Source organism: Panthera uncia, assembly GCF_023721935.1.
Source record: "Panthera uncia isolate 11264 chromosome C1 unlocalized genomic scaffold, Puncia_PCG_1.0 HiC_scaffold_4, whole genome shotgun sequence".
In the NCBI taxonomy this organism is placed as follows: Eukaryota; Metazoa; Chordata; class Mammalia; order Carnivora; family Felidae; genus Panthera; species Panthera uncia.
Genome location: NW_026057585.1, coordinates 72,243,158 through 72,269,572, shown reverse-complemented (window position 1 = coordinate 72,269,572; position 26,415 = coordinate 72,243,158). Strand labels below are relative to the sequence as shown.

At 37.3% G+C, this 26,415-nt stretch overlaps 1 protein-coding gene and 2 long non-coding RNA genes across 6 annotated transcripts in view; 2 read left to right on the top strand and 1 right to left on the bottom strand.

Moving 5' to 3' along the window:
• Positions 1-12,431, top strand: part of LOC125912715 (uncharacterized) — a 31,096-nt gene extending 18,665 nt beyond the window's left edge. For both annotated transcript variants that reach the window (XR_007454805.1, XR_007454806.1), the window contains exon 4: positions 11,312-12,431. This is a non-coding gene — a long non-coding RNA (uncharacterized LOC125912715). The remainder of the gene's footprint in view (positions 1-11,311) is intronic.
• The window catches only part of FOXJ3 (forkhead box J3), a 149,904-nt gene that overhangs the window by 93,510 nt on the left and 29,979 nt on the right, over positions 1-26,415 (bottom strand). For all 3 annotated transcript variants that reach the window (XM_049617375.1, XM_049617373.1, XM_049617374.1), the window contains exon 3: positions 5,430-5,754. In XM_049617375.1, coding sequence (XP_049473332.1) covers positions 5,430-5,754 — 325 coding nt within the window. The remainder of the gene's footprint in view (positions 1-5,429; positions 5,755-26,415) is intronic.
• On the top strand, positions 12,848-26,088 carry LOC125912716 (uncharacterized). Its single transcript, XR_007454807.1, has 3 exons — positions 12,848-12,937; positions 14,883-14,964; positions 25,344-26,088. It is a non-coding gene; the product is annotated as an uncharacterized LOC125912716 (long non-coding RNA).

Genomic DNA, 26,415 nt, shown 5'->3' with positions numbered 1-26,415 from the left:
AGAGAGAAAGAGACAGAGCATGGGGGGGGGGGGGGGGCAGAGAGAGAGGGAGACACAGAATCTGAAACAGGTTCCAGGCTCTGAGGTGTCAGCACAGAGCCCGACGCGGGGCTCCAACTCACAAACCGCGAGATCATGACCTGAGCCAAAGTTGGACACTTAATCCACTGAGCCACCCAGGTGTCCCAAAGAGTTATTTTTAATATTGTAATCTCCCTTCAATACTCTGGCATAAGTGAAAAGGAATTTTACCTAAATATTAGAATTTTATTTGAATTCTTTTAAATGACCATGGCAACATTTGTCCTCTGGATGATAGAAGAAATAGTGAGCAGCACACTGTAGGAGTGTGCAAAACAAATCTAAGGATAGCAAACTGTAAAATATGAAAAGAGAAATAGGACCTGAGAAAAGGAGAAGATAAACCAGTTTCCATTTGTCTCCATTTGCAATGTTTACTTACACTATTTCTGTGTTTACAAAAATAAAATTAGAAGCAATCATGGCAAGTTCTAAGCACCTAAAACTAGGTGGAAAAGACTTTTTTAAAAGAATAATCATGAGGGATGACTGGATGGCTCAGTCTGTTAAGCATCTGACTTGGGCTCAGGTTATGACCTCACGGTTCATGAGTTTGAGCCCCGCGTCAGGCTCTACGCTGGCAATGCAGAACCTGCTTGAGATTCTCTCTCTCTCTCTCTCTCTCTCTCTCTCTGTCCCTCCCTGCTCATGTCTTCTCTCTCAAAATAAATAAATAAGTAACTTTAAAAAATAAAAAAATTAAAGAATAATCATGAGCTGGCAATCTCTGGAAGTATTAAAGGTCTGCCTAAAGCAAGAGACTAGAACAGATAATCTCTTTGGTTCTAAGAGCAACATCATCCTCCACCTTCCCATTTCTCCCGTTCCTCCTTCTTTCCTCGTTATATCTAAATTATATCTTCCAGTTGAAACTGTAACAGTTACCTCCAAACCAGTTTCAGAATATGACTTGGGCTGGCCAGCAGCATGGAATTCAGCAGACTGGATCTGGCACTCTCAGGTGGACTTACACTTTAGTTGAAGCTGAGGTCAGACAAGTAAATGCAGTATGTAACTGATATCCATGTACTATTCACTACCAAATTTGGACCAAGCTCTTCAGCTTGGCACTCATATATTCATGGAATCTCTGCATTCTGGCTCCATCCCAATTCTTATTGGTCCCTCCCAAGAACCCCTGTAACCAACTGTTTCCTAAGAGTGTTTTTTATTTAAAAAAACAAACAAAAAAACCTAAATCTTACTCTTCTTCAAAACAGAGCTCAATTACACTTCCTCAATACTTTTCTACTGATTCACCCTTCCTGTATTCTCATAACACTTACTTAGTCTTTTTGCCACTCACTTTAGAACCTCATCACACTTCCTATAAGCTCTTCTAAATTTTCACAGCACTTATTAGTTTCACCCCTCATTTAACACTCTTTTGCTAAGTCACATATACAGTAGTTATTATTATGGCTTACACACAGTAGGTGTGCCCAATTAGTCAATTCATCGTAGCACAGCACTCTCTCTATTACAGAGCTGTTTACATACCATCATAATTCCTTGTTTATATATATCCCCCTTATCCATTAAAGATTATAAGCTTCCTTAAGGGCCCTGTGCTATGTTTCTTAGTACTGCCAAAGCCCAACATACTGCTCATAAGAGTATGTAAATAAATCCTTTTCAAATTTAATGAATGAAAGACTAAATTAGCTGAAAACAAGAGGATATGATCTAGAATAGTGATTGGAAATTTGTAGTCCATAAACTGAACTCACTCAACAGACTCATGTTTGGCCTGCACAGTATTTAAGAAAACGAGAACTAACAACATTTAGAAATTGGGAAACTGCACACAAAATCCAGATTTCTGGGAAAAAATTGTTAAGATCTGACATATGCCCTAAAAACCACAAGTGCCTGCTCCACATTAGACATGCACTCCTCAGGCATCTTTTTTGCTTTGCTCTTTTATGTCACCTCTCTGGTCCCTGCAAGTATGTAAGTTTACAACCAGTGATATAGACCCATGAATCTCTGGTGGGCTTTCTAAGCCACTTATTCAAATTTGGGGCATTTCTACTCCCTACCTACTGTGTTTTTCCAATGCTAAACAAGTTTATCAAAATCTGCTAGCCTTCCCTCATCCTCAATCTTGATAAAAGGACTCTACTGTATAGTAGTGCCTAGTAGTAAAGCCAGAAAACACAGCTTAGATAGATCACTATACTTGGTTAGAATGAGTTTTTTCTTTTTGATTCATGGATCAAATTTTATTATGTATTTCCTCCACTGAAATATTCTGTAAGAATAGACTCTTATTCAAATTATACGATTTACAATCACTTCTCATACCGAGTCAGCCAGTTAAGAGACAGTTCATCCTGGCAAATTAAATTCAATAAACATTTATACATTGTTTGCAAAATTATAGGCCCTGCACAATGGTTAAGGCATGAGATTTGGTATCTCCAAATCTACCAAGTCTGGTACCAAATATTGGCTCCTCTCTTCTATAGCTGAGAAACTCTATAAAGTTACTTCTTCTCTAAGCCTTAGTTGCCTTACTTTTCAAATTTGGACAGTAACGGTACTTATTTCCTAATACTGTGGTGTGACTTAAAAAGACAAAGATGTAAGAAGACACTTTGGCATGTAGTGCCTGACACACAGAAAATAATAAAAGAAGCTATCATTTAAGTACTTGAGTACAGAAATAAAAACTAATGAAACAAGATATTTAAACAAAATTCTCTAAATCTATGATACTGTCATTAACCAAGCATATGGAAACACAAGAGATTAGTTCTATAGGGAGGAGAGAGGTAACATATGAGCCAAAAGAACAAATAGGATAATGCCAACTAGAAAAAAAGGCAGAAGGGAGAAAGTCTAAGGACACGTAAGAGACAAACAAAAGCAAGAAAAAAAAAAAAAAATCACAGTTTTTATTTCCAGGGACAGCTAGTAGGTTGGAATAGGCAAAAAAAAAAAAAAAAAAAAAAAAAAAAAAAAAAGATACATGCGAAGGAACTTGAGACACTTGATTGTCTAGCATGGTACACAGTACAATGCGTAAATCAGTAAATGCCTTTAATAAATCTAGTCAAACAAAAAAGACAAAAGTGTTGAGACAGGAAGGCTTAAGAAAAAAAAAAGAGTAACTACCATCTAAAGCTCTATAAACTCCCTTTTTTCCACATGCACATACACACATACACAACATACGACTGGGTAATTCCCGTATAGGAAAATAAACATAACGTGTGCAGGCACAAAAATAAGTTGAATTATTTGTTGCAGAATATAAATTAGGTAGGAAACCAATGTGACGGTCCATCAAAAAGCCCAGATGAGGAACCAGGGCTTCTTAAAGAACTGGTTAATTTTAGGGCTAAACAGGAATGATACAAGATGAGCCTGGAACATCTTGTGGTGCCAGGAAGTTAAGAAGGGCTAAACAAAATAATAGGGCCATGTCAAAAGGGCACAGGAGCCAACTTGCAAGACCCCTGATGGCCAAAGCTGCAACAATTTGAATAACAAATGACAGCACAAAGAATAAATGCCCATGAGTGGATACTATGCAAATAAATGATTAAGTAAATAAAGGGGGAATAAAGAACAAATCTTCCATACAGAAGAGTCCCAATTAGGGGCGCCTGGGTGGCTCAGTTGGTTGGGCATCTGACTTTGGCTCGGGTCATGATCTCACAGCTTGTTAGCTGGAGCCCTGCATCAGGCTCTGTGCTGACAGCTCGGAGCCTGGAGCCCGCCTCGGATTCGGTGTCTCCCTCTCTCTCCCTCTCTCTCTCTGCCCCTCCCCCCACTCACACTCTGTGTCTCTCTCTCAAAAAATAAATAAGCATTAAAAAAATTTTAAAAAGGAGAGCCTGGGTGGCTCAGTCAGTTAAACAGCCGACTTTGGCTCAGGTCATGATCTTGTGGTCCGTGAGTTCGAGCCCTGCATCGGGCTCTGTGCTGACAGCTTGGAGCCTAGAGCCTGCTTCAAATTCTGTGTCTCCCTCTCTCTCTGTCCCTTCCCCATTCACACTATCTCTGTTTTTCAAAAATGAATACATGTTAAAAATTTTTTTTAAAAATTAAAAAAAGAAGAATCCCAATTAATATAGAGAAGGAATGAACGAAAAGAAAAAAATCACTAGTAGAAAATAATAAATACTGCTATAGTTATGATCTACCAATGAATGTTAAAATTAGCAAAAGCCTAAGAAACAGGGTACTTACTTGTATGCCCTCTAAGTAGCTCCCCAAAACATTTTATAACTTACAAAGTAATAGTAATTTAATGCAGAAACCTGAAAGACATCACCTTTACCAAAGAACCAAGGTTAACATTACCTTGTTATAAGACAGACATACTAACAGCAAGTACCTCTTGATATGACATACAGAGAAGGGCACATCATCTCTGCATTATCCTTCCCCAAAATGCATTACCTCAATCTAATCATGAGAAAACATCAGACATATCCATACTATAAAACATACCATCCAATACCATTCTACCAAACATTTCCACAAAATACCTGACAAGGACACTTCAAAAGTATCAAGGTCATAAAAGACAAGTCTAAAGAACTGTTACAGATTAGAGGAGACTAAGAAGACATGACAACTAAACATAATGCAGGATCCTGGATTAGATCCTGAATTGAATCCTGTAATATAAATGGACATTAGGAGAGAAACTGATCTGAATGAAGCCTTGGAAGTTAACAGTACTATTTAGTCAAAAGTATTGTACTAACATTAATTTCTCAGCTTTTATCACTGTACTATGTTTATATAGGTTATTAACACAGAGCAAGTGAATGAAGAACACATGGGAACCCTTTCTACTATTTATGTAACTCTTCCATAAATTTAAAATTCTTTCAAGATAAAAAGTTGAGGTCAAACTTTCACTCTTCGCAGATGACATGATACTCTATATGGAAAACCCAAAAGATTCTACCAAAAAACTGCTAGAACTGATTCATAAAGATAAAAAGTTAAAAAAAAAAAAAAAAAACAAAACCATAGATGATGAAAACAATAGTAGTTGTAATACTTTTTTTTTTTTAAACCATAAACTCACTATCAACTTACCTGAACCATAGGTATTGTTTTCCAGTGAATGCTACATTATCTCTGGTCTTAATTTATGCTGTCACTCTTGTAACATAATAAAACTCTAACAAATTGATACTCTACCAAAAATAAAGTTATTCACTTAATAAAAAAACATTTAATTTCCCTTTCTGACATCCTAAAAATGACTACTAATCAGAATTTTTTTAATTATATAAGCCTCTACAAAGCTTTATCTTTAATAGAAGCCAATATTGTTACTGTTCACAGCATAAAAATAATAATTTAAATAAAATCCTTACCTTCCAACCACTGCCAGCCTCTCTATAATATGGGAAGTTATCGCAAATCCACTGGTAAATCTCACTTAGAGTCATTTTCTTTTTGGGTGAACTATTAATTGCAAATGTAATGAGGCTGGCATAACTGTATGGAGGTTTCCCATCTTTGTGCTGTTGGACTTCTTCCTGGTCCAGTGTTGTATTTGGGTCAAGGAGTGCATTCTTCTTGGAAATTCCTGTTCCGTGTGCATTTTGTGTAGCATCAGATTTTTGGATGGCTGCTCTCATGGTGAGCTGTGGTAACCAGTCCATAGATGTTAGGCTGCTCTCCAGTTCAGATGTCATCCTGAAGGTAAATAGACTCCTTAGTCAATATCAAGGAAAGAACCCCTGCTTCTCAAAATATCCAATATTCACAAATCTAGGAGTTCCAAAGTGAGGGAAAGCCTGAGTTAAATCTGGAGGAAAAAGATTGAGTATGTTAATGACCAAACCAAATATTTAAGGGATCAATATTTCCAATCTTGTCTCTTCATTTTTTCCTCTCCAAAACACAACCAATTTGGTTTTAAAATGTTTAAAATACAGGGGCGCCTGGGTGGCTCGGTCAGTTAAGCGTCCGACTTCAGCTCAGGTCATGATCTCACAGACCGTGAGTTCGAGCCCCGAGTCAGGCTCTGGGCTGATGGCTCAGAGCCTGGAGCCTGCTTCCGATTCTGTGTCTCCCTCTCTGTCTGCCCCTCCCCCGTTCATGCTCTGTCTCTGTCTCAAAAATAAACGTAAAAAAAAAAAAAAATTTTTTTTAAATGTTTAAAATACAGAACAATACATACACACAAAGTGATCCCAATGCCAATGTTTCTAAAAGACTGTCACTTTAAATAGGGCAACAGGATCACAGTATGAAAAATAACTCTGCAGTCCAGCTCTTTACTCACCAACACCACAGGCCCTTTAAAAACTTAAGATTGTACATCTGGCATTTCTTTTACACAAATTTTAGGGAAGTCACACAAACAAAAGAATACCCAAAGTAGAGGTCAGAGAAGTAACGGAGAAATAGGCACAGGAATTTCCAAGGAGGAAAGAAGGTAGAATTGAGCAGGTGGGAGGTAGGAAAAGCAAGCAGGATACACAAGAATAGTAAGTAGACAAGCTAGCTGGGGGAGCTGATAGAAAGGAGGAATGCAAATTCAAGGACACTGATGAACAAGAGAAAAGAGAATATGCAGTACCCAGGCAGTTAAAAAAAGCAAAACAAAACAAAAAACAAAGGCAAGGAACAAGATTAAGAATACTAAAGATCTGGGAGCATAGGATAGGAGAGATTAAATCATATAAACGGATAGCAAGAAGCATTAAAAGCTCAGGACAGGCTAATGCAAACATCCAATGATCTGGATTCTATAATGCGTTTCTCTCCAAGGCTAAAAAATGCAGGCCATTATCATCCAAAGAAAGAAACAAGAAAAAATCTACCAGGTCGACACATATTCTGGAGAAGGGAGAAAGCTGCTCCAAGAATTGAAGATAAAAATATAGAAACAAAGCCTGACACTTCACACTGTAATTGCTAACTTTCGACGGAGAATACAAACCTCTCTACCATACCGTCAAAGAAACAGGAATAATGACCCTGACAATAGAGAATTAATGAAAGACTTCTAAGTGATATCAAAATAATGGGGGGGGGGGGGGACAAGAAACTTGAAGTACCTCAGTCAAAAGAAACAATGTGTGGTAAATAAAATCCAATACAGGCCCTTATCCCAAATGGAATATGTGCTTAGGATATGAACTTCTGGGAAGCAATACAGAATTGATAAAGAACATAGCCTCTCAAGTCAGATCAGAGTTCAAGTACTGATTCCACTAGTTATTAGCTGTGGGAAATGAAAATGTTAATATCTCTAAACTCCAGCTTTCTCTTTGGTAAAATGAAATAATAGTTCCTACAGTTAAAATACTACTTTGAGAATTAAATGTGGTAGCATTTACACAGAAGAAACATCCATCGTGTGTTAGTTAATAATATTACTCTAGGATTATCTGGCAAGGCAATGCACTATAAAGTAAACCAGATTAGGCAACAACAATTATAAATCAAAAAACAGCCAGGAGGATTCTATCTACACTGTAGTAGAGTCCTATTACCTTGCTCTTCAGAGATTTTGAACCATCGTTTTACCTTTTTCATTTCCTCAAATTCCCTCCATCTCTACTCTACACATTCCTCTGATATCTAAACTTTAAATTCCTCTACACAGCACCTTCAGAGATGTAAAACAAAAACAAAAACCTTACCATCCTGCTCTGTACTCTCAGCATTATATGAAATGCTTTTTTCCCAGCATGAAATAGGTTACGGGAACTTATGGAATAAGACAACAAGATAACTCAGACATCACAGATTGTCAAATGAGTGGGCAAAGTACCCTAGATCTCAAGTTAAAGACTTGCCCCCATTCACAAAGGTAGTTAACAGTAGAACTAAAACCAGAGCCCAGGTCTCCTCATGTTCAATCCAGTAGCTTTTCTACCATACCTCATCTGTAAAGTGAGCGTAACAGTACCTACCTCACCTGATGTGAAGTACTGAGAACAGTGACTGGCAAACGGTAAGTATTCAATAAATGTTAGCTACTGGTGGTGGTGGTGATGATGCTAATAGTAGTTGCTGCTGTTATTATTATTCACATTTCATTTATAAACACCGGCAATTATTATGCCATGCTGTCATCCTATTTGCCTCAATTAAGGCTCCACTGAGTAGCTTTATTTTGTTCAAATTCCCAAAGGAGCCAGTCACATATATATTCAAAGTTACTATAAATGTACATTCCAAATTGGAATATAACTGATATTGCAGATACCCCATTCAGAACCATCTTTAATTTCTGCTTCCTTCCCCCAGTGCCACTGAAAGTTTGAGTCTCAGTAATATAAACATGTAATCAGTAGGTACTTAATACATGTTACAACAGTTAACAAGAATTTATAATTACACATGTACAAAACCGTTAGAGTAAAATTTTGTGTATACACACACACACACACGAAGTATGATAAAATTTCTGGAAAACTGTAGTCCAATTAGGAAGGTCAAACATAAGGAAGAATTGAAAAAGAAAGCAAGGCTGAGCTCTGGGTGCAGTTAATAGTACAAAAAAGGGAGAGGACAACATGGACCACAGTCTTCAGAGGTAGAGAAGAAAGAACTTGGGCTAAGATTTGAAGAAAGTTAAGACCTACACAAACTAGAAAGAAAATGGTTCCTAGTCATCAAAAACACCATGAGTAAGAATCTTTCCATTGCTGTACTTATCTTCATATGGTTCTGCTAAATCAAACGTGAAGTACACTATAAAATATCTTAAACTAAAAAAAAAATTATAATGTCGTTTATTCTTGAGAGAGAAAGCATGAGTGGGGGAGGGACAGAGAGAGAAAGGGACAGAAGATCTGAGAGCAGCAAGCCCGATGTGGGGCTCAAACTCACAAACTGCAAGATCATGACCAGAGCCGAAGTTGGGATGCTCAACCGAGTTACCCAGGTGCCCCTCAAATTTAAACTCTGAAAAAGTGCGGCTTCTGTTTGCAATTTATTAAATTTTATATATTCTTAGCAGTAAGGTAAAAACTGCTTCCATTGTTGATGCATCATCTGGCTGTGGCCATGGTCCTCCATTAAACGCTAAAGCACATAAAAAAATGACCATTAAATTTGGCCAGATCATCAGTAACTTTAGAAAGAAACCTTTTAATGGAATGGTGATGACAGAAGTCCACTTGTATAAAAGAACAGATGGTGACAGAACAACAGCACGGGAGGCTCTGAGGAATCTGGTTATGGAAGTCTGGTTAAGAAATGTCAGGCCCTCATTACCTCACCTCATTCCAAGAGCTTCCTAGCTGGCCTCCTAGACTCTAATTTCTTACCGCCCCTCTCTGCTAATCACCTCCAGAGTCCAAGCATACCCTCTAAGAGAAATCTCTGAGCACTGTTTTCATGTCATCATGCCCAAAGACTTTCAGTGGTTTCCTTTCTCCTATTAAACTACAGGTACTTTAGTTTTTATTAATTCTTTTCTAAATTCCTGGAGCAACTATAACCTCAATTTGGTATTTACCATGCTGTTTCATATGTTTAACTGCATCATATGCTTAAGCTTTCTACCCTCACTCTCTCTTCCTCCACCTCCACATTGAGGACAGTAACCACACAACTAATACTTCAGATGCTACCTAACACCATGCCAGGTACATGTTATCCAAAAAACACAGTACTTGGATGAAGAACATTCGTTTCTAGAATGTCTTTTCCTTCTAATACTGCCTAGCTGGCTTCTACTTTTTCTTCAAGACTCAGCCCAAACACCTCCCTCTCCAGAAAGCCTGGTCAATCCATTCTTCTTATCTTCCATTTCCTAAATTAAACTAGATCCTGCTCCCATAGAATACAAATATCTCTATCCCAGGATTTATACAAGATTATAATGATCTTTATCCACCTCTCCAGAGACCATGAGGTCCTTGGAAGAAGAAACTTTCTTCTTTTCTCTCTCTGTCCAAAGCCTGGGAACATAACGGGTAAAGGGTCAATAAAAGATGGTTAAATGACTGAAATAGTGACTATCCAATGAAGGTGTGGGTGTGGTTCTTCCCAAACAAGTGAGACCATATACTTTTACAAGCTAAAAGGAAGAGATGGGGGGGGGGGGGGGGGGGGAAGACACGATAGCACCAGTAAGGATATCACAAGATTGAAGTCCTTTATGAACTGGAAAAAAAAAAAGTAGGACTCAAACTGACAAGTAGCACTACACAGGAACAGAGACAGTTTTAGAAGAGCAGGGAAAAATGGGGAGATGGAAGCTAGACAAAAAGATAGTGTTACTTATGGGAGAAAGCAGGGCATGAAAACTCACGTCTGAAATTTTTCAATCTATGATATTTATTACTTAAAAAAAGTTCCGTAAGAAATCTTTTCTGCATAAAATGAAAATGTAAAACAGCATCAACATACAACAACTCAGGGTTGCCTGGGTGGCTCAGTCGGTTAAGCATTGGACTTCAGCTCATGATCTTGCAGTTCTGGAGTTGGAGTCCCGCATTGGACTCTGTGCTGACAGCTCAGATCCTGGAGCCTGCTCCACATTGTGTCTCCCTCTCTCTCTCTGCCCCACCCCCGCTTGCACTGTCTTTCTCTCTCAAAAATAATAAAGATTTAAAAAACAGTTTTTTAAAGATATGACAACTCAACATTAAGTCATGAAATGGGGGGAGAGGAGAGGGTTCTAATCCCACTTTATGAAACACCGCCACTGATACGATACCAAATACGCTTGCTAGCTACTTTAGCACATTGCTTGGCCTCCCTCTGCAACTTCCCTAACTCCCAAGAAGTAACCAAGGATTACTCAGGTAAGTTTTCAAGTTTTCAACAGTATCAAAAAGGGGGGAAGTGGGTAGAGATATTGCTGGCTTCCTAAATAAAGGTAAGAAGAAAACACCAAGGAAAATAAAATAAGAACAATGAGGATAATGATGTCGTGATCTAGATATTCCTGAATCCTTGCACTCTTCCTAGCATGTGGCATTTCATCTTAAAAGACTTAAGAAAAATCGTAACAAAGATTTACTCATAAGAAAAACTGAGCAAGTGAAAACTCAAAAGAAATCCTTGTAATAACCGCAGGAGTACTTCTAGTCACAGGCATTTCAAGGTATGTATATGTATATGTATATGTATATGTATATGTATATGTATATGTATATGTATATATTTTTTTAAATATATAACTCCTGTTACAGCATCTTAGCACCTAAGACAACCGGAAGCAAGGTCTATGGCAGAAAACTACTAACCGCCACCCAACATCTGTTTTTACCTTCTTCCTTAGGAATACAACCTTTCATTCTGGATGGCATTGTACCTCTTACCGTTCCTCCTCTCTGAAATGTGGACACAGTAGCTATTGCTCCAGAAGTCAGCTTGGATCACAAGGTGATCTTTGAAAATGGAAGTGACACACTGAGGATATGAGAGCAGAGAGAAGAGATCTGGGTCCTTGATTTTTTTGTGAAGCAATTGTGAAGCTGCCATCTGAGCCCTGAACTGCCTACCTTCCAGACTTCTTCTGTGTGAAACTACTACAAAAAGATATCTATCAGCAGATGAATTCAATTATTAACAAACATGAAATTTGGGACATGAAGTGGGGTGACACAAATAATAGAACCTAAAATAAGATACTCTTAAAGCAGGAGTTGATGAGGCAAACAATAACTCTGATATTGCAGGCTGGAAAGCTAGTGACCTTATTAAAGAATGAAAAGGATTTGGTCAAATTTGGTCATCTACAGAAGTTAGAAAGCAAACCATATACCAAATGAAGCTAGAGCAAGGAGAGAAATACAGGAAAATTTTAGAATGCTGGCATGTGTTGGCTCCCTCCGGTCACTTAGAACAAAGTTGTAAGAGAAATAAAATAAACTTCGATTAGAGTTGCAAGCAGAGATGGAGAAAATGCAGATTTGCTAAGGGAGGTAACTCCCTATGGCCTGCAATTTAAACTAACACTCCCATAATTTAAAGCTTTGCATAGCTGAAAAAACACCAACTGTTTCTGAAGAAGCAAAGTGAAGTAATTGAATGGTAGCTGCAAAACTGCAGCCTTGGCAATAGAGAAGACTGGTGCCTTGCCACACAAAAGCAATGATGTAAGGGTGTTGTCTTTCCACCCACGATTTCCACCACTGTTTCAAATGGCCTCATCAGAACCATCATTTCTTCAGAACCCAGAAGAGGTCAATGAACTTGAACGGGGGAAAAAATACTCTTCATTTCCACTAACTTGTGACTGAAATTTAGCATCCCCTTGAATTATGAAGTCAGACAACAAATCATAGTAGCATTAACAGTACTTGTGACTTCTGCCACCAATAAAAATAACAAATATATTCCTATCACATGCAAATATTGCAGAATCTCAACTATTAAAGTCAACTACTTTAAAATTACACTACTGTATTAGACTTGCCACTAGATCTTTTATTTCAAGTGTTAAAAGCACAGATATTATGACGTTTTCAAGTTAATATTTTGCCAACCATATTTCAACAGAATCAGTTTCCTGTGTAATCCTAAGTATTTTATTTTGTGAATTTTGAGACATTATTCTGAAACAGATCCACAGGTTTCACCAGACTGTTAAAGGGGTTCCATAGCACCAAAACAAGATTGGAAATTCCTGGGGTAAATGGAGCACAAAGGCCACAGTCTTCACACTGAAAAACTGTCTTGGCAGATACTTTAGATCAAAACGGCAAAAAGCCTACGAAGTATTTTAAAATAACTGTATGGAGGGTAGGGGGAGAGAAAGAGACTAGACACAAAAGCTCTTCTGTTTCCAAAATAATACCCAAGCCCATCAATAAGAAGTGAGCTATAAAAGCTGCACATTTCCCAGAAAGGGCATCTTCAATAATATCCATCTCAGATGTGGCCATGGAAGATAATGGACAAGGTAGGATCTTTCATAGGGCACAGGGGACAATAGAGGCCCTATCAAAGAGCAAAATCAAGAAATTTATTACACTGTTAGGGAGTCACTGTCATTCTTACCCAGTAAGATTTTATAATGCATTAATGACTGTTGAGTGTTACCTGTTATCCTCTTTTCTGAATAAGTTTTTATTGCTGTTATCCTTACTCCTTCTCCACAACTATGTATTAGGTAGAATACAGACAACTCATCTTTGATTTATAGATCTTTGAACCACAAGAAGCCACACCAGGATCTAATGAAAGAGACTGCAGCTATAGAGCTTGGATCTTGAGCTAATTATAGTAACTGGATGAAACTCTGGGTTGTCTCCCTTGGGAAAAGAGCAAGTAAGTTCAAGATACAGGAGGAAGAGTACATATGAATATTTATGTACTCACAGGGGCAGATTTGTAGTGGAAACCTAAAAAGAAATAAAATAATCCAATATAAATTGACTTTACATTCTATAACCATATGACATGAAATTAATTTTTTTAAGTTTATTTATTTATTTTGAGAGAGAGCAAGCACAAGAGAGTCGGGGGGTGGAGGGGGCACTGGGGGAGAGAGAATCTCAAGCAGGCTCCATATGCCAGCACAGCAAACCATGAGATCATGACCTGAGCCGAAATTAAGAGTCAGATGCTTAACCGACTGAGCCACCCAGACTCCCTGACATAAAATTAAATTTTAACTTACAAATGAAATAATTTATTTCCAAGCAAAAGTAGCTGGTGTTACTTTAGTTTTCATATACCAGCAAAATCAAAGTTTCTACTCTTAGTTCAATTTCAGCAAAGTGGAAAAGATAAGACTTAGTGATTAAGAACACAGGTTCTTGAGCAAGTCTGCCTGGATTAGATTCCTAACTCTCCCACTTTCAGCTATGTGACCTTACACAAGTAAATTAACCTCTTTATGCCTCAGTTTCCTCATCTGTAAGATGAGGATAAAAATAGTACCAAACCCAAAGTATTGCTGTGAGGATTAAATGAATTAACACACACAAAGCACGAAGAATAGTTTCAAAGAGGGGCACGTGGGTGGCTGAGAGCCTCACGGTGGGCTCTGTGCTAACTGTTGCAGAGCCTGCCTGGGATTCTCTCTTTCCCTCTCTCTCTCTCTGCCCCTCTCCTGCTCTCATTTTCTCTCAAAATATATAAACTTAAAAAAGAATAGTTTCTAACTTATAGTCAATAAGCACTCAATAAATGTCCACACTCGATTTTTATGATCAAATTCATACTCTTCAGGATTTTCTAAATTTTAATTTTTTTTTTAGATTTTATTTTATTTTAATCTCTACACCCAACATGGGACTCAAACTCAAGACCCCAGATCAAGAGTCACACTAACTAAGCTAGCCAGGTGCTCCAGAATTTTCTAAATTTTAAATGGTTATCACTCTTACTCAGTGGTTTTAGACTTACATGCCCTAAATGACACAACAATCATTTAGCAACCTCAATGGAAATGAGCCCCTCATTCATAAACTAAAGTGACCCAGAAAGGATTACATTTAAAATTTTTGTTTGTAGACTGTATATGAGAATTGAGAACATACTTTTCCCCATAAAATAAGGTGATAAGATGACTCCTGCAGCAGCCCACAAAATCCTACTTATTCCATAAAGGAATTCTAGGTCGACAGTTCTTAGAGTATAAAAGCCCCAGTTGGACATCTTGCAGCAGAGAGAAAAAGGAGTTACCCAGGGAAAAAAAAAAAAAAGAAATAAGATTTACCATTTTCCTGGTGCAGGACCAGCTTGTTCCTGACAAAATTTCAATATGGTTTATATATGGCATACTTCTAACTACCTTCTATTCCTTGGATCTCCCATCTCATATGTCCTAAGTCTCTAATACTGGTCCCCAAGGTTGGTGTTATAAACTCCAAAATTAATTACTTGTTCTTCTTTTCTAGTAAAAACTCCCATCTTTTCAAAACAGTGATCTCTGCTCCATTTAGGAGAAAAATGGACAGCATCAAACTAATCTCCACTAAGGTATGAATAACTGAAGCTTTAAACTTTCTAAGTTTATGGCCTTTTTAAAAGATAAACTGAAAAATCCTCAGTGGTTTCAAGTGTAAATACAGGTGAAGGAATCATAATTGAGGAGAGGGAATCCAATACACAGTGAACTATCCAAAACTCTTGACTTTCTCAACTTCTCTTTCCCCCTAAAATTCCAAGAATATTCACTAACGCAAAATTCTGGGGGATTTAGTAGTGAGACAACCACCATTTGTAAAAACTAATGTGATTTCAGAGTATTTATCATAAAATCAGAGATGAAAAAGAACTTCATTGGATCATTTTTTTTTTTAAGTCCTGGTATTACCCATCTTGGAGACCAACAATATTAAGATCTCCAAGGGAAGAAAAGTTCACAATTTACTCAATTATATACCTGTCTTAAGGTATATAACTCATGGTGTTTGGGGGGGGGGGGGGGGGGGGGTTCGTTTTGGGGTTTGTTTTTGTTTTTTAAGTTTAAACTAGCCAAGGGCACCTATGGCTCAGGTGGTAGAGCATGCAACTCTTCATCTTGGGGTCATGAGTTCAAGCCCCATGTTGGGCACAGAAATTACTTAAAAATAAATAAACAGGGGCACCTGGGTAGCTCAGTCAGTTGACTTGTCCAACTTCAGCTAGGTCATGATCTCACCGTTCATGAGTTTGAGCCCTGCATCAGGCTCAGAGCCCACTTCGGATCCTCTGTCCCCCACCCCCTCCGCCCCTTCCCCTTTTGTGTGTGTGCTCTCTCTCTCACACACACAAATAAATAAAACATTTAAATTAACACTAAATAAAAATAAATATTCAAAAAATTAAAAGTTTTGGGGTGCCTGGGTGCCTCACTCAGCTGAGCATCCAACTCCTGATTTTGACTCAGGTCATGATCCTAGGCTCATGGGATCAAGCCCTGCATCAGGCTCCGTGCTGAGCATGGAGCCTGCTTGGGATTCTCTCTCTCCCACACTGCCTCCCTTGCTCATGTTCTTTCAAATTAAAAAATATATATAAAAAGAAAATGAAAAAAAAAATTAAAAGTTTTAACAGGTTAATCTGTATCTCCCTTGCTACACAGAAGAAAATTTCTTTACATTCTCTCTTGGAAAATTAGAACTGGTCAGAGTTCTATTCATGATGATGCTTCACATATTTTACAGTATTAACACATCTTGTGTTCCTTTTCCTGTAAGTTTCAAGTCCAGAACTTCTCCAACAGGACCGGAATTTGAAGCCCTAATATACTTACTGCCCTTCTCTAAATTATCTCCAAATTACTCCAAATAGAATCTTAAATTCATAAAACTGTATTTTAAATTTATACAAGCTATACTCATAGTTCTAGCTCCACTCAGTGTACAAACTTAGGGATCATGCAATCAAAAGATATTTTTAGGGGCACCTGGGTAGCTCAGTAGGTTAAGTATCCGACTTCAGCTCAGGTCATGATATCATAGTTCTTGAGTTCAAGCCCCGCATCAGGCTCTGTGCTGACAGCTCAGAGCCTGTAGCCTGCTTCAGATTCCGTCTCTCTCTCTCTCTCTCTCTCTCTCTCTCTCTCTGTGCCTCTCCCATTCGTGCTCAGTCTCTCTCAAAAATAAATAAACATTAAAAAATATTTTCATGCTATATGTGTAACTCTCATCTTAGGTATCTTCTGCTCTACAATGTAGGAAGGAAAAATAAGTATTTTTGGACATTAACCACTCAACTACATTCTGTCATTAAGTAAATACTATATTTTGCATTTAAATCTCACTTACTTACTGGAATCTGAGTAGTCCGACAGACTCATGAGCACTAATCCCTTTAACACAAGAACCCCCAAAGCCATCTTTGCAGCTGTTTTTTAAAAATCCAGACAGAATCTGCTATTAATAGTCCTTACACTTAGTTTAAAACACATATATAAAATGTACATACAGTAAAAGTCCTCTGAATAACACGTATTCACTGGCTCATCCTGTCTTAAGTGTACATTTATCCTGACCTCTCTACAACCATACTGCTTCAACCTACCATACAACATTACACAAGTAGTTTGGCATTAGTGCTGGCAGAGGGCTAACATTGGGAAGCTAATCCCATCTTATCATTTAGTGTTAAGTATGATGCACAGAAAATGCTGAAGAAACAGCCTGAACTTTTACACGTGAGGTCTATGATTCAGCTGGTCCTCAAAGTGTGATACAGACACCCTTTCAGGGAATCTGAAAGGTCAAAACAATTTTCATTATAAGATGTTACCTGCCTTTTTCATTCTCATCCTCTGATGAGCTTTTCAAATGCTATGTGATGGGTGATATCACATCAGACTGAATGCAGAAGCGGAGATGAGAATCCAGCTATCTCTATTAAACCAGTTTTTAAAATTTGCAAAAATGTAAAACCAATGCCAAACTTCTTACTTTTTTTGTTTTGCAAAATACACTTAATGTTTCTTAAAGCACGTTATCATGGGCTTACTGTTGTATCTTTGTAAATTAACAAATGTTTTAATTTTTTCTTAGTTTTAATTCCTAACATAATAAAATTTGATAGATAAAACACACAAACAAAAGCTTTGTGGATACTAAATAATTTTTGAGAGACCAAACAATTTAAGAACCATGTTAACTTATTAACTTAAAGACTAAAGATCAGTTTCTAATATATTACAATGTAATGAAAAAAGAGCTTTCAAGTCACTCAAAAAGCTTGAATTTTCACTCTTCCACTTATTAACTGCATCCTCGAACAAGTCAAACAAACCTGTAAGCCTCACAGATTTGCTTTGAGTTGTAAATGACAAAAAATATGTGGAACACCCTAACACACACTTAATGCCTGGCATACAGTAGACATTCAACAAATGACAACTATTAGAAACCTTTAAAAAAGAAAAAGACACCTTGCTTGTTTTCCCCTTGGTCAGTGAAGTCTCTGTAGTGCACAGCATACAACAAATTTAGTTGAATTCAGTTCCACGTTGCGTATTTTTAATAATGTTCAGTATCATTTAAGTTTCCCTGGCCACAACAGGTAGGGAACATCAGGCCTTTCATCCATGTCGTGGATTTTTAAAAACGTCCAGTATCACTTAAGTTTCCCTGGCCACAACAGGTAGGTAACATCAGGCCTTTCATGAGATGCACAAAACTTGAAAAGGCCAAAAATCAACCTCTAAATTTCCTGTAAGTCTTAAATAAGCAATCTGACATACAGCTGTTTAACAGTAGGAAATGTCTGTAATAAGTATAGACTACTTGAATTAGAGATGTTCTCAGAGTATCATAAATGTATTCTTCTAATGTCTACTTTTAGACTCCTGGTTATAACTTCAAGTATGGCTAGGTTAAAAGAAAAATCAGACTGAGTCTTACACAACAGACTTCAGTTTTCATAAGAAATGGACCAAAAATTTTAAAGGGTAGAGAGGGAGGGATCTGTGTGAAGAGGACACCCAATTCTAAACTTTAAAACAATCAATGAGGCACCTGGGTGGCTCAGTCAGTTGAGTGTCTGACTCAGGTCATAATCTCACGGTTGATGAGTTCAAGCCCCGCGTCGGGCTCTGTGCTGACAGCTCAGAGCCTGGAGCCTGCTTCGGATTCTGCATCTCCCTCTCTCTCTCTGCCCCTCCCCCGCTCATGCTCTGTCTCAGTCTCAAAAATAAATAAGCATTAAAAAAAAGTTTTAAACAATAATCAATGAAGAAGAAAATTACAGAACTATACCAGTCAAAGGCATATTCGTTGAGGTAATTCAGAAAAATAAGTGAGAATGAGTTAAGCTAGAATCTAAGGGAATTTCACCATGAGTCAACTGATCAAACTATTAAAATCTAAATACAGACCTTCTATTGTAAGATCACATCAATCAAACATTATCAGTGCACATAATACATCAATACTGATTATCATTCCATGGCGTGAGATGGTCTGAAGAGGATTAACTTCCACAGACATCCCAGTGCTGTTTAGGGTAAAATGTTTACTAGTAATCTATAAAAAGATACTGCAGCTCAAACTTTATTAGACTCTAGGGGAATCTCTCTGCCTAGAGACTTACCTTGCTTATTCTACTATTAGCTCCTAAAGACCTTACATTTCTGTTTTTGTTTTTTGTTTCCTATCATCATCACTTCAAAGTTTCTCAGCTTTGCGGTCTTTAACACAGACTTTATCCTTTTTCTTTTCATCAAGCATGGCAATTTCTTCCATAAATCATCACAATCTTTTCTTAATGGAATAAACTACTTCCATAAACTACTTCCATGTGCTCAAAAAAACCACAGTTCTTTACCATCTTCTAAAAATTTATTTGGCAATTTATAAATATGAAAGTTTTTCTTTACCCTTTTAACCCACCACTAAGCAGATACTGGGTTATCAGGTTCTTTTCTCAACAGAGTACTTAAAACTACCAGATTTCAAGACTTACTGTAAAACTGCAATAATTAAAACATACACACAAACTACAATAATCAAGACAAATGGTCTCAGTGAAAGGATAGATATATAAATCAACAGAACAGGGTCCAAAAATAGACCCACACCTATATGGTCAATTGATTTATTATTATCATTACTGAAGTATAGCTGACATACAATGTTATAATAGTTTCAGGTGGACGACATAGTGATTCAACAATTCTGTATGTTACTCAATGCTCACCAAGTATAATCACCAATATTAACATTATTACAGTATTATGGACTATATTTCCTATACTGTACTTTTCATCTCCATGATTCATTTATTTTATAACTGGTATTCTCTACCTCTTAATCCCTTTCACTTACTTGTTTCCTGGCCAACTGATTTTTGATTAAAGTACCAAGACAAGTTAGGAAAGGAAAAACTTCAAAAAATGATGCTGTAACAACTGGTTATCTATCTGTATGAAAAAACATGCAATGGCCCTTATCTCATATCATAAACAAAAACCTATAAACTGAATTACAGAAATGTAAAAGCTAAAACTATAAAACTTCTAGAAAAAATCATGAGAGAAAATCTTTGTAACATTTGGTTAAGCAAATATCTCCCAGATAAGACATGAAAAAAAATCACAATTCATAGAAGAAAACTGGTAAGTTGAACTATATCAAAATTAAAAATTTCTGTTCTTCAAAAGACACCGTTAGGAGAATGAAAAGACAAGCCACGGCCTGGAACAAAATACAAAGCATGTATCTTAAGAAGGACTTGTATCTCAAGTCCTTTGTATTCTCAAAACTTAGTAATAATAAAGAACACCCAATTTTTTTTTTAATGGGCAAAAGATTTAAATATTTATGTCTCCCTTTTGTGTTGACAGTTTAGCTCGTATGGGAAAAGTCGAGCAGTGTTTTGCAGTTCATTAAAAGTAGTTCTATATATAACAATGTTATAAGCATTTCTTTAGAAATGGTTGAAATGCTTCTAAAATGTGATTATCGGCATATGCATGATTGCTGTAATGGTTGACATTCGTTTTAGAAGTTGTGAAATGTTATGACTTGTGCTTATGTAGACACGATCTTCTGCCTCAGTATAGAGGCAATGGACTTCAATAAAGTCTACTGAAAGAAAAGATGAAAAAGAGAAAAGAAAGGAAAAAGAAAAAATGAAAAAGAGAAGAGAAGAGAAGAGAAGAGAAGAGAAGAGAAGAGAAGAGATGAGATAAAGGGAGGGAGGTGGGAGGGCAGAAGATCTGAACAGATACTTCAACAAAGAAGATATAAGATGGTAAAGAAGAAGCACATGAAAAGATGCTCAACATCATTAATCATTAAGGAATCACAAATTAAAACTACACTGATTATCACTACATACCTATTAGAATGGCTAAAATTAAAAGACTGACCATACCATGTGTTGCCAAAGATATGGAGCAACTGGAATTCTCACACACTTCTGGTGAGAATGTAAAATGGTACAATACTTTCAAAACCAGTATGACAGTTTCTTAAACATAAACCTACCATGTGATCCTGTCATTTAATTCCCAGGTATTTACCCAAAATAGATAATATGTCCAAAGACACACGTATAAATGTTCACAGCATTTTTATTTGTAATAGCTAAAGCTGGAAAACAATCCAAATATACATCAACAGGTAAATGTTGTACACATATCCAATGGAACAAAAAGGTATGAACTATTGATGCATGCAGAGACACAGGTGAATCTCAAGGTAATTATGCTAAATTAAAGAAGATGACAAATAAAAAAATATATACTATACAGTTCCATTTCTATACAACTTGAGAAAATGCAAATATACATATAGGGACAGAAATGCAGATCAGTTGATATCTTGCAAAAAGTGACAAGAACCATACAGGGACTTGGGAGTGATGGTTATGTTGTGGTAATAATTTTATGGGGGGGGGGGCAAGCTTATCAAATCATACTGTATCTCAATAAAGCTGTTTTAAATATATATACCGTAAAACCTTGGTTTGTGAGCACAATTCGTTCCAGAAACATGCTTGTAATCCAAAGCACTTGTACATCAAAGCAAATTTCTCCTTAAGAAATAATGGAAACTAGGATGATTTGTTCTACAACCCAAAAATATTCATATAAAAACGATTACAATACTGTAATATAATACAAAAAAATAAAGAAAATACAAAATATAAAGAAAGCTAAACAAATTAACCTGCACTTACCTTTGAAAACCTTTGTGGCTGGTGTGAGGGAAACAAGAGAGAGGAGGATTATTGTGCAGGACGACTTTCACTAGCACTAACAAAATCACTGCTACCTATTGGTTCAATGGAATCTTTTTCTTTCCATGCAACTTTTAAAGGAACTATCCAATGACACTTTTATTTCCTTTTGAGGATTTCACGGAAATGTGACATTGCATTGTCTTTAAACAGACTCATTTCTCACATTGCTAAAGCCTTATTCGGGTGGTGCTTTTCTACAAGATTTTGAACTGTTTCCCACATTTTACACATCTCCCTAATCTCATTTGAAGTGAGGGATTCCTCTGCCTTTTTCTCCTCCTCCTCTGCAGATGAGATCTCGTCGATAACCTCTTGCTGTTGCTCATGATACAGATCCATCAGTTTGTCAGCTCCTGGCCATGTTCCTCTCCAACTCTTCTTTTTCTTTTTAATATTTATTTTTGAGAGAGAGAAAGAACACAAGCGGGGGAGAGAGCAGAGAGAAGAGAGGGAGAAGAGAGGATCCCAAGCAGGTTGCACACTGCCAACACAGGGCCTGGCAGAGGGCTTAACTTATGAACCATGAGATCATGACCTTAGCTAAAATTGAGTCGGACACTTAACCGATGAGCCACCCAGGCACCCCCCTCCACCAGCTCTTGAATATCGTCTTCATTCACTTCCAGTCCCATGGTCTTCCCTAAGAATATAATTTCATTGACAACTGGCAGCTCCTATCCATGAGTAAGCCCCTCTAAGTCATGTCCAAGAATCCAATCAGGCCACAGTTTTCTCCAAGAAGAACTGAGGGTTCTCTTGCTGATCCCATCCTAGGCTTTACTGAGGACCTTGAGACAGTTCACAATGTAGAAATTATTTTTCCAAACTCTCGGAGGGTAAGGTTTGTTCCTTAGGTCACCTTGAAGCATCAGTGAAATAGTGCTTTGGTGTAAAGCTTTTTAAAGTTAGAAGGACTGGAGGACTGGAGTGGTGCTGGGAAGAAAGAACTTGACTTTAATGAACTCGAATTCCTCCAGTAAGTCATCCTCAAAGCCTGGAGGATGAGCAGGAGCATTATCCATAACCAGCAAGGCTTCAAGTGGCACCTTTTCTAAAAGGTGTTTCTTCACTGCAGGACCAAAGACCTTGTTGATCCACTCAATGAACAAGACACAAGTGACCCAAGTCTTACTGGTGGACCTCAATATAACATTTAGCTGGCTCTTCTGCACCTTGCATTTCTTGAAGGCTTGTGGATTCTCAGAATGATAGATGAGCAAGGGCTTGACTTTTAAATTACCGCTTGCATTAGCACAAGAGAGTGAGACAGTCTTTCATGGGCTTGTGATGGGGTATTGTATTCTCTCCTTCTGTAAAGTAAGCCCTCTTTGGCATCTTTTTCCAAAAAAACTGTCACCTCGCAGTTAAAAACTTACTCCAGCCAGTATCACTCAGAAACCATGAGCTTCTGGAACTCAGTAGTGAACACCTCAGCTGCCTTAGTGTCCAAATTCACAGGCTCTCTGTGCCTCACAACACTTTGGATGCCATTTCTCCTCTTACAGTTATCAAACCATCCCCTGCTTGCCTTGAAGCCTTGTTCCTTTTCTGTTGACGTACATGGTGGTTTACTTACAAGGCTGGTGTACAGGCCTTTGCCTTACTGCAGATGAAATTCTCTCTCATGGTATCACCTGCTACTTGCTTCTCATTTATCCAAACCAGAAGTAACTTCTCTACACCTTCCAGAACACGTGGCCATCGCTTTGATATTTTGCTGCATCTAGCCCCCTTATTTCTTCTTTAATACTGTGCAAATGGTCGATGTAGACTTCTAAAATCTTGCAATTTCAGCCACTCTCATTCATACTTCACGATTTCCTTAACTTCCATCATAATCATTTTCTTCTTCTTACCACCTTTTTTTTTCAACCTTTTTCTGTATGGGGGCCATTGTATACACTCTCACAGATGTTGACTATAGTACAGTATTAATAAACTCTTGTCATATACTGTATTTAATGTAACTGGCAATAAGGCAGCAAAGAGTCTATATCTGCAGGCAGCCTGACCTAGAATGAAGCAAAGCAATCCTAAGCTTACTCTTGTGTGGAAAAGCAAAGGACTGTCCATAGGTGCATTAAAGTGACCAAAAATACACTAATGCCAGATGTGGACACCTTCCAACATTCTGAAAAATCAGATTTCTGCCAAATACCTTGGCCTGAGACCAGCATCCAAGCAAGGGAGACAATCACCCACAGTCCCACAGCAAGAGAGAGAGAGAAGAACCACTGGCTCAGTTGTGATCATGTGACATTCAACGTCACATACTACTCATACTGCAAGACATTGCTCCTTTATCAAGTTAAAATTTACTAGAAATGTTTGCTGGTCTTACAGAATACTCACAGAACAAGTTACTCACAATCCAAGGTTTTACTGTGTGTGTGTGTGTGTGTGTGTGTGTGTGTGTAGTGATTTTGAGTAAATCACAAAGAAAAAGTAAACTGGAAGAAAAAATTTAAAAACTTTTTTGCTCTAACCAAAAAAATTGTGCCCAGAATATTTTAAGAACTCTTACAATGCAATAAGACAACAAACTACACGGTTTTAAAATGTGCATAAGGTATGAATAAAGACATACAAGTAGTCAATGAGCACATGAAAAGATGTACAACACATCATTAGTCAATAGGAAAAAACAAATTAAAATCACAAGTGAGATACCACTCTATACCCATTAAATGTCTAAAATCAATTTGAAAAGCAGTAATATCTTCCTTTATGAATTTAAACCCCGTAAGTTTTGTCTTGATTATCAATAACAAAAATAACTGTATCTGTGCTATACAGTAAAGCATGAGTGATTAACCCCACTTTATATGGCTTCTAATCCATTAATCTGATTACAATACATGGGCTTCTCAGGTTTTTATTTTTTGAATTATCTATAGGCCTACCTGTAATAAAGTAAGCACTGTATTTTTCTCAGGCTCTACTCACTCAAATAGCGTCATCTTTCCATAACCTCCACGAATTATCTTTTTTATACCTTCTTACATAGCTAATATATCACTCTCCAAGTTGGGCGGGGGGGGGGGGGGGGGGGGAGGGAAGGGGAGTGGAAAGAGTGTTAACTGTGAGGAAATGGTTTCCTATGCTTAAAATTTCCATTCTGTACCATAACCTTCAACAGGGACCTGTCCATCAGCACCTATCCCTTAGGCTCTCAAGTAAGCATCAGTATGGGGCAAAGTCATCTTTCTGCTATCCTTTTCTTTTGTTGTTTCTATGACAATCTTGAATGCTAATAAGCACATAATGAGTATGGATTCAATATGTATCTGTCAAATAAACAGAACTGGGGTAACAGTCCAATTCCAAATCCACAATTCTAAGGATACTCTGTTCCAAAAGGAAGGTAGAAATCCAGTCTTCAATTTATTACCCACATGACTATTAGGAAAGGGTCTGAATCCTAAAAACATCCTCTCTTGAAATCCTAACTCTTCTCACCCAACACAGGATACATGCTGCTTTGTATCAGACACTCCCTGTAGTATTTTGCCTAGCTCACCATGCCCTTTCTCGGAGTTGTCTCCACCCCCAGAGCCCTGAAAGTCTTCTTTACACCATATCTGTATGAGTACTACAACAAATTAAAGGATGAAAACCAGGGTTGATATTTGACCTAAATTGTTCACCTGAATTCTCTTCCTTAGGAATTCAGAATTAGGACTGAAGTGGTCTGGGCTGGTATCTTGAATGAAGAAGCTATGAACTTGAGAGGTATGGGATGACCATGTGCCCGAAAGACAAAGAAAGCTTATTTGCATAAATGAAGAAATAAATTACAGAGAAAAGCAACAGAGAAGAGAGTATACTGCCTAGTTTCCTAAGAACCTAAGTTCTATTTCCTCAAGAGATCCAGCTATCCCTGGGTTCTGTGAAACACCCCTGTATTCTCCATAAATAAATTCCTTTTCTTTTTTGATGTATCCAGTGCTGGTTTCTTTTACTTGCAGCCAAGCAAAACTTGACTAAAATAAGCTTACTAAATCATAAATCAAATCATATTTCTTTTTTATTTTTCAGTATTTTTTTATACCATATACACTGTTGACAGGCACAGATTTTACATTTAACTCTTTTACTTTGCCAGTATACCCACTGATACTTTTTATTCCCTATTATCTCTTATATTATTTCCCCCATATGTATATGAATTCATGACAACTCAAATTCCTCTACCATCTCCCCATAAAAAAAGCTGATGCTTTTCATAAAAACATTTTTTCAATTTTAGACAATGGATTTCAAAATTAAATCACCAGTTTTCTGTCACTTTTTTCCAGTTTCCTGCATTCATATTTCCCTTTTACAACTATTTTTTATAATATCCTCAATTAAGTGGATTTTTTTTTACAGCCTTCATTTTAAGAAAAAGCCTCAAATGATGATAAATAATGACAACCAAGAGGCAGAACTTCGTGATTAAGAGCATGGGTACTGGAGCAAGACCTACAATATGAATCCCAGCTCTGTCCACTAATTCACTGCATGTGCTTCAGTTAAGCTCAACTTTTGTATTTCCATTTCCTCATTTGTGAAATGAAGATAATGGTACCAACTTCATAGAGCTGTTGGGAGGGGATTTAATTTATATACTTTAAAATGCTTAAATAATGCTTGGTCTAGTAGTAAGAACACCATAAATGCTAGCTTCCAAAGTCAATATTCAGTCACAAAAGTAACTTGTAATAATATGTCCTTAAGTCAATGACTGATCAATGG